Source organism: Trachemys scripta, chromosome 2, assembly GCF_013100865.1.
Source record: "Trachemys scripta elegans isolate TJP31775 chromosome 2, CAS_Tse_1.0, whole genome shotgun sequence".
NCBI classification, from domain to species: domain Eukaryota; kingdom Metazoa; phylum Chordata; order Testudines; family Emydidae; genus Trachemys; species Trachemys scripta.
The window spans coordinates 69,532,272-69,544,458 of NC_048299.1; the positions used below are offsets into that span (position 1 = coordinate 69,532,272).

A 12,187-nucleotide genomic window follows, 5' to 3' on the forward strand; every position below is an offset into this window, starting at 1 on the left:
TTAAAAGTTAAAAATATATATATATTTTCATAAAGTTGCCTTTTATTTTTTCCTAGAAGAAAAGAAAACTTTTGACAACCTTTTATACCCAACACTGATAATATTCAGCATTAAGTAGAAACCATAGCCAGGTGATCTAAAATGTGTGATTTATGTAATTATTTCTCTTAAACGTAACCCAGCAGTGGTTTTGTACCAGTTACAAACTTTCTTGGTGGGGAAATGTGTGACAAATTCTGGAATTTCTGACTAAAATTAATGGGTGTAAGAGGAACTGATGAATTCTTTCCCCATTAGGTACTTCAGTAGATGAGCTGAAACTTGGCAAAGAACTATTTAGCCATTAGCAAATGAAGATGTTTTGTTGGTGTGCAAATCACAGCCCAAGAAAAATGAATGACAAGCAATTTATTTATTATACAACATGACATTTTTTGGGATGGGACACGACTTATAGGCCAGAACTGATAATAAATTATGAGTCATTTGAAAGAGCTGCACAAATGACAACTTCAAATGTAGGCTGCTAACTTCTCCAAAAATTATTAAGGGATTTTAAAGAGCATTATCCAGTTATTTTGTGTTTCCCCCTCTACTGGCTAGACAGTTAAATCAACAAGAAGACATATCAGTCAGTACGTGTGAGAGAAGAAGGAAAACAATCTAGTAATTAGCACTGCATTGCAGCAACCCTACCAAAACAGCAACATTCTGAATGGTTCTTGAAGCCTGGAATAAAACCCTACAAAAAATCTTCAGTCAACTGCATTTCCTCCACCTTCCAAAGTTCTTAAACAGGTAGTCAGAAATTTTCCATCTGAATGATATTTTGATGGTACATGCAGTTTCCACAAAATTGAAATATTCTGCAGGAAAATTGAGATTTTTACCCAAATATTTTGATTTTCTGTTGGGAAAACCAAAACAAAATATGTCATTTGGGGAAGATTTGACCAAAACTGAAATATTTTGGTTTGCTGAACAAACCTGAAATGTTTAATTCTGAGTCAGTTTAACACAAAACTGCATTTCCCTATGGTGGGAAATTGTCTCATGGGAACGGTAGTTTGGATGACTCATGGCCTCATTCTCTCCTATGGACTGTTGCCTGGCCAGACTGCATCTCCCAGTGTAACACAGTCTCCCCCCTGACTGAGCTGAATGGTATAGGGGAATCATTTGTCTGCAGGTGCATCATGGAAGATGTAGTCCAGCAAGTGAGCCCAGCCCATAGGGGAGAATAGGGTTATCAGCTGTAACTCCTATAAGGCAATGCACTGCCATAGGGAAACACAGTTTAATGTTGAATTGAACTGAAACGAAATAATTTGAGTCAGTTCAACAAACCAAAATGAAAAAATATTGAAATATTTTGTTTAGATCAGAAATGAGAAAACTAAATAGTTTGACATTTCTGAAGCAAAACTTTTTGAAACTTTTCACTCCATGAAAAAAATATTGTTTCAATTTTTCATCCTGATTCAGGATAAAAATAAATATTGAAATATTGGAATTTCCTGTGAGATGGAATTTCTGATTTTGGCACAGTGGTGTTATTAAGCTTTTCAATACCATGACTCCCTTTTCCACACCAGGATGCCTGTAGGATCTCTTCTCATTTAGCCAGGGCAAGGGGGTGGCAACCTCCTGATACCTGCTTCTGACCCAAAGATTAAGAGCCCATTTAGTAATACAATTGCTAAAAATCCAGGAAATCACCAATAAGCCAGCATTTACATGCACACCAAACTAAACTCCACCTATCTTTCAACCATAATAACCAAGCACGCACACAGACGACTACACTCTGTAGTACACTCCCTTTTGATTCTAACATCTAACTACACTGCATAATCCAATTCCATACAATCACACTCAAAAGCATACCCAGACGGCATCTCTCTCCACTCCCTCTGTTTATCTAACATGGGCCTCCTTTTTATTCTTTCACATAATCTCGCCATTGTTGATGCAAGAGCCTCCTCCTCTGCAGCAGCCTTCTTCTATCTCTCTATCTCATCAGCACTCTTATTTTTCAAATCTGAAAACTTATCTTTTCTCCTTTGCCTATACAGCATCTCAATTTCTCTATCCATCAGCTTTTTAAAAGAGTGGTTAGTATATTGGGATATATCTCATAAGAAAAGTGCTATACAAAATAAAACAGCATTATATTGCAGTGAAAGAATGGCACCACTATGGAACATTTCTCTTAGTCTTCTTTTACTGGGGGCCTTTGCTCTCACAACAGATGGTGAACTTGCAATTAATCAGAAAATACCCAAATATTTCAGAACAACTCCAATGTCTTACTATTAGAAATCAGTGTATTGCTTCATGCTTAAAGAAACTCACCAAATGCAGATTCTTTCAAAGGACTTGAACTGGAGCTGCTGGAATTATCTGATATGTCCAGCTCATCATCTAATTCAGAGAAGACATCTGTGCATAAAAATAAAAGCAGAAAGGAAGCTTTTAACCAAGCTCTAAGCAGAATGCTAACATTCCTGGTGTTTCTTCTGCTATTGACTACCTTTCTCAGAGTTTTCTAAAGTGTAGTTGTCATCTGATACGATTTCATCACATGTTCTGTCTTCATCTTTTCCACATGTTGGATGAAAGTTTTCGGTTGGAATGTCAGTTGTTTCTGAAAATTCGCTTTTGAAACTGGCTGCTCCACTGCTGCTGCTGCTGAGGCTTGACTTCTCCGAATGTTCCTAACAATGAAGAACAAAGAAGAGAACAAGTGAAGGAAATATTACCAATTTTCCTATTTACAACGATGTCCAAGGCTCATTAGAAAATCTGACAATAAAAAGTCACAATGTACTATAGTTCTTGCTCGGCTGCTTGTCCTGCTCTCTCATCCTACCAGTGATTCTGCATTTATGGTAGAACCCTTTTACTGATCTGAAATGATTTTTTCTTTTTATATAAAAGATGTCCTAGAAATTGTATTTCAACTCCAAAAATAGGTTGCAAAGAGTACCAACAAAGCTCTTTTTCACCATATGTGTTCTCTACAAACTAAAAGGGGAACAATATGAAAATATGAACAAATATTTAATTTAAAAATAGAAATATTGAACAAAGATAGACAGGTCCCACAGACAACCAAGATGAGAGATTTAACCTCTTTCAGCTTGGACAATTAAAAGCAGACAGGTTTCTTGACATAACAAAGTGTGTAAGGCAATCAAGTTTAGTGAAAAAATAATAATAATAATAATAAAGTAAGCTTGATGTATATGCCTCAGAGACCTCATGAAGTGGAACCAACCTGATTCTGATTAGTATTGCTGACATAAAGGTAAGAAAAAAAAAACCTGGCATACAACTTATACTGCAGTCGTAAGTGTCTCCTGTATGTGCTGAATCTGTCCATAACAAGGAGGTCTTTAATGAATATCAAATGCTCCAACCACCACTCTGATTGTTTATAGCTTTTCAGGACACAGTAGAGCTCTCTGATCCCTCTTATGCCTCTATTTTAATGAGACGTGTTTTGAAGGCAGACCAGTTTATATTATTTATCTCCTATTCCTTTTTATCATGCAACACTCCAACAGGATAATGTAAAACAAAGGATGAATTTACTTACAGACAATAGCTATTACATGTAAAGATAGGAACAATATATAAAAAGAACATAAAACCAATCATTAACTTTATTATTATTAATTATTTGTATTATTGTACTTTAATATTCAGTAATTTCAGGGGACAATAAAGTTTCTCCCAAACAGTCTGCATTTACAAAAGGTGCTGTCTTAGGTACTTGCCCTTCTGGATATTAACTGATTCTCAGACCTTCTCCATACACCTTCCCTAAGGTGACTGTCATCTCACCATGGCTGTACAAAATGAATGTGATCCCAACTCCTCCGCTCCTTTGGAGGTCACTTAGTGAAACTCCTGAATACTGACTGTAGTGCTACCTGCCCAATAGTTTAAGCCAATTATTCCCTCCATTCCCAATTGTACAACTCAATCCAGAAGGCTAAATAAATAAATCCTCAGGAATTTCCATTGCAACACCTAACAGGAAGGATAACCTTATGGCTCAGTACTGGACTAGGATTTAGGAAACTCTGCCAAAGGCTTCACAAGGAATCTTATGTACTTCACAATTTTCTGTTCCTCAATTTTTCCGTCTGTAAAATGGCAATAGCAATACTTCCCTGCCTCAACGTGTGTAGAAGATAAATTTATTAATGCAGATGAGATACTCATACCAGACTGATGACTACAATAGTAAAACTTATTATTATATAAACAGGTACTATTTAGGACTGTAGATTCCAGCGTTATCACATTACAATAGGGTAGTAACATGGAAAACTTAATTTTCAATGTGCACCTGAAGATAAATTGTAGCAATTTAAAATCTTAAAAGCAACATAATTTTTAAGAATAAAACAAATTTCTCTCAGACAGTATGAGTGAAGTAAGACGCTTTAATGCTTCAGGAACAGGGAAAAAAAGGATATCTAAAATTTTAGGGGTGCTGCCTTCATGTGGAATTTCTAGAAGCCTCAATCTAAAGAGCATTCTGATACCACATGTTGTTGATGATGTGACCCAAATGTGGAGATCTATCCAGTGACTTTTAATGCATTTATCTTCAATTAGGTAAGATGTAGTCCCAGCTGCTGACCTCCTGATGGAAATACAATGAATTTCAATTAGGAATTGGCTGGGATGGGAGGGGAGTTCTCTCACTGTTGCTGTCTTCTCCAGAATTCCGTCTCTTCATGAGGTTCTTTTCTATCTTTCTTTTCTTGCTTTAACAGATTTCTCCCAAGGTCATCGTTGGAATTAGTGAATGGATGGTACATACATGAAATCTCTTTTGCCCATAATCATTTCAGCCCATAGGAGATTGTCCAATAAAGAGAAAATGGTGACGCACTGAAGTATGGATGGCATGTTCCTCCCAATATAGAATCAAATGTATGTTTTTTTCTTCCTTCTGTTTAGAATTTCAAAGTTTTGTCCTACCAGCGCTCATGTGCTGATTGGATAAATATGTTACTTAAATGTTTAATCACAAAAAAGTGTACACAGTCTAATGGATGGAAAACTAGACAAAAGGAAGTTTCAAATAAAGACGTTAACGTATACCCTGTCCTCTTTTTCTGACATTGGTGGGTAATCATTCGTATATTTATAAATATATTTTTCTAGCATTTCTGTCAAATACATTTTCACTACCAAACTCCAAAAATTATATTATTTTTCCCAGACGTAGAAAGAGCCTTTTCAGAAACTTTCCACTTTATCACATAATTACAATATTATGGAGTTTTTTTAAAAAAAAGCTCCTTGTGACCAATAGACTAAAATGACTCCAACTGAACAAATCAGGTCTATTGGATAATTACCATTCTTCATTTAGGCATTTTTAAATGCATTAGTTGATTTACAGTAACAATCCCAATAACAGTTTTTTGTGATGAATGAAATATACATATCCGGTGCAGAAATAATTAAACTGTTTTATGAAATACCCAAAGCAATATCAAATCATATTGTGGGGCTGTTTGCCAAACTTCAGATTTAATCAAAACAATTTGCTAGTTTTACTAGCATGAGAGATACAGAGGAGAGAACCTGAAAAGGTTATGACTGGTTCCCAGGAGTAAATACTCAAAAAAGAAAATGTACTTGCCAAGTAACTGAGTAAATTATCAGTGTTGTTGGGATAAACATGTGCCTCTGGAAACTAGTGCCTAAGCACTTGAGGCATGAGCATTCTCTTTTGAGGAACTGAACATTTAGCACAAGGTTTACAGGAGTCATATCCCTAGTTCTTTTCCATTTAATCAAAAACTAACAAAAGACTTGAAGAAATGGGAGTGAAGGTTGGGCAGTATAGTATTGTACTGATAATCTATTTGAAGAATTACAAATCGTTTGAGTATTGTTAATATTGAACCCTACCCTGGAGAGATTAACTGGTAATAAACAGCCCTCAAAGGAAGTGGGTCAGAGGAAAAGCTAGTTAAATAAAAAGATTGCAAGATTACTCTCCCAAACTGGCATCAGATCTAGACACCAAATCAAGAAAGTAATGCTGCCTAAAATGTGTGAATTGAGTCTTACAGATCTCCGTGACAGAAACATTCTTCAGACATGCTCTGGAGGCTGCGCTGGAACTGGCTAAATGTGTCCTGCAGCCTTGAAGCAGTGTGACACCTGCAAGATTATAAAAGATCCATAGCCAAAGTCTGTTTAGTTAATCTCTGAACAAAGAGGACTCTCCATCTCCGGCTATCAATCTGCCAGAGCTGAGTATAAATTTAGTCCTAGCTATCTACCAACACCATAGAGCATATGGAAGCAGCAGCAAGTGATAGAGAGGAATAGAATATGTTGGTTTTCACCCCCACCCCCAGAGGCGCAGGAAGGATGTTAAATAAATAAATCTAGTCCCAGCTAGAAAAGAGCTAATAATTTTTAATATTTAGATTATTCTTCCCTCTGTAGGGAGAGATTCTTGGAGGATGCTGGAAAATTTTAGAAGGAAACCAGATAGCTGTAGGGAGGAGCTTGGGGTATAGGTGTTGGAAAACTTTATCCTTATGGAACGTCACATTCAGAGGGCCAGCAATCAAGACCCGGCTCTCACTTACTCTATCTATTGTTGTGGCCACAGAGAATGCCATTTTGAGATCTGGATGGTAAAGATGACACTCCTCCACTAGCATAAAAGGTGGCTCCATCAAGTTTGGCAACCTCAGGTTCAGTTCCCATGAGCTTTGTGATTCTCATACAGGTAGAAAGACCTATGTCCTTGAAGAAATATGTTAACGGTGGGATACCCAAAGACTTAGAAACCTTTAAACAGGGTGTGGCTGGATGATATTATTATTTATGTTATCTTAGCCTGTAGGAGCCCCAGTCATGGATTGGAACCCCATTGTGCTAGGTGCTATACAAACACAGAACAAAAGACTGTGTGATTAACTTTAACCATGCTTACAGAAATTCTTGATTTCCTGAGTACAATATTCTCAAAAAAGAGGAGGATCTAAGAAGTGTATTCTTGGTGGAGCCACCCAGCAGGGAGAGACATGCTACACCATGCCCCAAGGAGGTGCCAGTGGTGAGTCAACCCCTTCACAGCGGTTGGAGAATGCAGGCATCCTTCCCACCCCTGGAGAGCAGGGGGACTGACTGATCCAGACAGACAAATACCCTAGACATAAAGGTGTGGCTTGATAGGACGGACAACATGAATATAGAGTGTCTTCTCAAACGGATGACTGAAAACCAGCAGCAGCAACTCCTGCAGCAAATAGCTGCCCAGCAGCATCAGCTGGTCTGGGTCTTATGGGCAGAACAGCAGGAACAGCATCAAAGGCTGTTCCAATAAGTATTGGCCCTGATGGAGCCTTTGGGTCTCCACACGGTTTCCCCTCCAGCGACTGTAGCTCAGGCCAAGTGGCCCCACCCATGGCAGTAAAACTCACAAAGACGGGCCCTGGGGACAACCCAGAGGCTTTCTTGGTAATGTCTGAGTAAGGTGGAGATGGCAACCCAGTGCCACCTGACCAGTGGGCCACCCTGTTGTCACCTTACCTGACAGGAGCTGGTATGCCATAAGGCCAATACCTGCATACCAGGGATTGGACACAGTGTCTGCCCAAGACTATGTCCGGGTAAAAGTAGCTATACTTGACTACCTTGACATCTGACACAAGTTCTCTGGGTAGAAATATTTCCAGGGAGCCTGGCTCCACATGGTCACTCAGAAATTAAGAGACCCCCCCAGAAAGGCCACAAGGAAGCAATGTTGCCCCTCCTTCCTTACAGGCACCAGTGGTTAGTCAACCCCTTCACACCCCTCATGAGGGTCTAGGTGAATTGTGTCCCTTTTTCTCAGGAGTTCACCCCTCCTTATACTGAGCTCCTGTCTTTGCCCAACTCATCTCAAAACTTCCTGCCAGGGTTCTAATTCCGGCTTCTTCCTCAAACCCTTTCCCCTTGGAAGGATCAGAGCTCCTACCCCTTCCTGGTCTCCTCCATGCCAGAGAGACTCACAACTGGTCCTACTATTTACATGATTTCTCTGAGAATGAGGAAAGGAGACCTATATATAACCGGCATGCTGTATCAGCAGCCCACTGTTTTCATAGTTGTTGAACTGCAAGTCTCAGAATCCTTCTATTTTCTATTGTAAAGCATAAGTCTTAACTGTGCAGGACAAATGACTTCTGGCCAAGATTTGATGCATTTCTTAAGAGCAGCTGAAGTCTGTATTTTAGCAAAATGCTATAATCCCAGCCACCAAGTGCAGTGATTTCAGATTTGGGTGTAGGATCTGTCTGAGACAGACAATCTGGGAGAATTAGAAGTTGATATGTAGATTTTTTTCATTGTGCTCCGATAGCCCAAGAATCAGATTTTCAATGTCCTGCCTTGCCTCAACTTTCTGATGGCCCTTGATAGGAGGAGGGAAGGCATAATGGAAAATCTTGCTCCAATCTTGCCCCATCTTGAACAAAAGCCCTTTCTTATTTTTAAGTATATAAGTTAAATAAATTGTCTCTCACCTCTTACTGATCTTTAAAAAACTATTGCTATACATGAACCACACTTCTGCTTCCTTTCCAAGTGCTCTGTGGCGTTAAGCTGTCTAGAGCACTCCCTACTCCTATTCCTCTCTATAATCACCATCTTCCCGACATTGGTGTATCAGTGCAATATCTGACACACACACTCTCTCTCCTCATCCATGTACTTATATGGCCCTCGTCACCAAGGATATGAGCACTATCAGAAGACTGTATCTTCCACTTTCAAAGGGGTGACCTCTGTATATAATCTCTTCCATTTCTAACTTCTAGGAACCTATGATTATGAAAAACAAAAAAACTTATACCATTAAGTTTCTTTCTGACCTGTTTGCAACACAAACATTCAGAAATGATTGAATGTTTTTAAAAATGTAATAAAAAGAAAGTTATTGCTCTTTGGCTTGGGTCTTTTTTGCCACATTTCAGCCCAAAGCATTTTCATACTAGAAATATAAAATCCTAAAATAAAAGGCTGGTGGGGTGGGCGTAGAGGGTTATAATTATCACTCTTAATTGCAGAGCAGTGGTGATACCACTATAATAAATGGCATAAAAACACTTGAACACATTAATGAACTGCAACTAAATGAAATTAATGAATATGCTTGTCCTTGTCTTTCTAATGTCCTTGATATATTGATCACACATTTTCACAGCTGACAATTTAGAAAATAAATCATACAAGAAATGGCTAATTTACCACATTCAGCAACTCTTGAAAAAAAAATACCACCAAAACATTTTTCACAATGGATGTATCTTATTTTTCCAAATACTGTAGAAGTTTACTGATAATACTATACTATACTATGTTTAAGCAAGCAACCTCTTCCAGGTTTCTTTTAATCATACAAAAAATAGCTTCCAGTTCTTAAACTGTAGTTCAAATATGTGCTACTTAAATGCCAAAATGGAGCAGCATCAGGATGAGATCAATAGAGCAAAAGGAGGAAGAAGATAACAGTTCATGGAGGGTTAGATTTTCAAGACAAATAATGGTCCTTGTTGATTTAAAAAAAAAATGTGTACATCTGTGCAGATGTAAGCTGCCTCCATGAAACTGTAATCACAACAAGTACAAGGTTTGCATATTTTAAATTAGAGTCAAGATTATATTATGCTCACTGTAACATTAATAACCTGTTGCATTCTGCATGATTTGAAAACAAACATATTATTTGCTTCAACTAATAAGAGACCAGCCTATGCATACATACACAATTGTTTTAAAAGAAAAATATGTTTAGGAATGAACTGGTATCTGACTGGCTGAAGTTGTATTTAATTTAACCCTCATCAAGGAATAATACTCAAATCCATCAAGTAAAAGATACATCTAGGCACAGATGAAGAGGAAAATAAAAATAAACATTAAACTAATCCAATTCTTATTTATGTTCCGGAGCTGACAAAAGTAAAAACAACAAACTCATAACTGTTTTGCTAACTACATTTTTACCTTGTAATGCAGATGATACTTGGAAACAAATGCAAGGTTATCAGAAGCAGGGCCACCATCCTTACCTGTGGCTAGGGAGTGCAGAGCTCAGTTTAGAGATGGTAGAGGATTGCAAGGCAAAGTGGAATTAGGTCACTTTGAACTCCCCTGATTGTGAGCTGGTTATGTGACTGTCCAGTTTTATTGTGTAAGTTACAGCTGCTCTTCATGACACTAGCTGCCAATAGCCTGGGGGTGGGGGCAGTCACAGCAACCAGGGATTACTTGGGCACCAAAAAGCCCAGGCCATGCTTCCCACTGGCCATGCCACTTGCCATTCATTAGGAGGGAAAGTGTAGGAACTGCTCCTATATTACTGCAGGATTCCGGCCACTGCACTGACGGTAGAGCTGCTTTGTGTTGGTGGAACAGTGCAAAGAGATCCCAATGCATTTCAGGAAGGGAGCTCTAATATTCGGGTAATGCAGAGATTTTTGAACCTATCCAAAAGGGCATAATATTTGAACTTGTCAAGTTAAAAATAAAGAGTTTATTCATGGACAAATAAACTGAAGTTCAGCTCCCAGTGGAATAGTGATATAAAAGATAAGCACCAAAATGACCAAATCACAATTGCAGAATGGGACAAAAGTGACAATCCTTCCAAGAAGGCACTGAAAATTGGGAAGGCTGAAAGAATATCTACTTATTCAGGTAACTGGGAAATACAAAAAGCATCCAGTCTGTATTTTTTTCAACTGCCTATGACAACAAAGGGGGCCTCACTAAGATGAAAAGGGCACACCAAACTCCTGGCCCCCAATCAAAGCATGTAAAAGACCTCACTTAGTACTTATCTCTCTACTTAATTTTTTGAGAGCAACTGAAGTAGAACTGGTCAAAAAATTTGAGAGAAGTTATCCATCAGAAAATGCCTTTGAAATGTTTTCAAGAATGTGTCACTTTTGATGAAATTTTCTATGGGGAAAAGTCATTTTCATTTTTTGCTTAATTTCAGTGTCAATGTTTCATTTCAATAAGGTAAAAATGTTTCATTTTGACTATTGTTTTATTTCATTTTGATCTTTATAATTTAATTTTAATATTATAGTTTATCTTTATATTTTACTTCTGTGTATATAATATGTAATATTTTGTATTATGTTTTGATATTTTCAAAATGAAACCATTTTACCTAATCAAAACAAAATGTTTTGACAAAATAAAAGGTTTGGACTGCTTCAAAATCAATTTTTTGGGGAATTTCCACTCAGAGAAATTCTGAAATTTCAACTTTTCATTCTGATTTAGTATGTAAAGAAATTTTGAAATGTTGGAATTTCCTGCAGAATATAAGAACATAAGAACAGCCATACTGGGTCAGACCAAAGGTCCATCTAGCCCAGAATCCTGTCTACCAACAGTGGCCAATGCCAAGTGCCCCAGAAGGAGTGAACCTAACAGGTAATGATCAAGTGATCTCTCTCCTGCCATCCACCTCCACCTCTGACAAACAGAGGCTAGGGACACCATTTCTTACCTATCCTGGCTAATAGCCATTAATGGACTTAACCTCCATGAATTTATCCAGTTCTCTTTTAAACACTATTATAGTCCTAGCCTTCACAACCTCCTCAGGCAAGGAGTTCCACAAGTTGACTGTGTGCTGTGTGAAGAATTTCCTTTTATTTGTTTTAAACTTGCTGCCCATTAATTTCATTTGGTGGCCCCTAGTTCTTGTATTATGGGAATAAGTAAATAACTTTTCCTTATCTACTTTCTCCACATCACTCATAATTTTATATACCTCTATCACATCCCCCCTTAGTCTCCTCTTTTCCAAGCTGAAAAGTCCTAGCCTCTTTAATCTCTCCTCATATGGAACCCGTTCCAAACCCCTAAACATTTTAGTTGCCCTTCTCTGAACCTTTTCTAGTGCCAGTATATCTTTTTTGAGATGAGGAGACCACATCTGTACACAGTATTCAAGATATGGGCGTACCATCGATTTATATAAGGGCAATAATATATTCTCCAAACTTTCAGCCAAATGTCAAATTTAGCCTCAATTGGTTTTTTAATTTTGATATTTTAAGTGGAAAAAGCTGGCAGTTATAGAAGTTACATCCCAGGATATGTGAATATGTTTGCTTCCTCAGAGCTTCTA

The 12,187-nt window shown here is 37.8% G+C and overlaps 1 protein-coding gene across 1 annotated transcript in view; it reads right to left on the reverse strand.

Moving 5' to 3' along the window:
- The window catches only part of NEK10 (NIMA related kinase 10), a 167,902-nt gene that overhangs the window by 44,449 nt on the left and 111,266 nt on the right, over positions 1–12,187 (reverse strand). Inside the window, exons 27-28 of the mRNA XM_034760809.1 lie at positions 2,534–2,717; positions 2,356–2,442 (exon numbers count right to left, since the gene is read on the reverse strand). Of these exons, the coding sequence (XP_034616700.1) occupies positions 2,356–2,442; positions 2,534–2,717 (271 nt within the window). The remainder of the gene's footprint in view (positions 1–2,355; positions 2,443–2,533; positions 2,718–12,187) is intronic.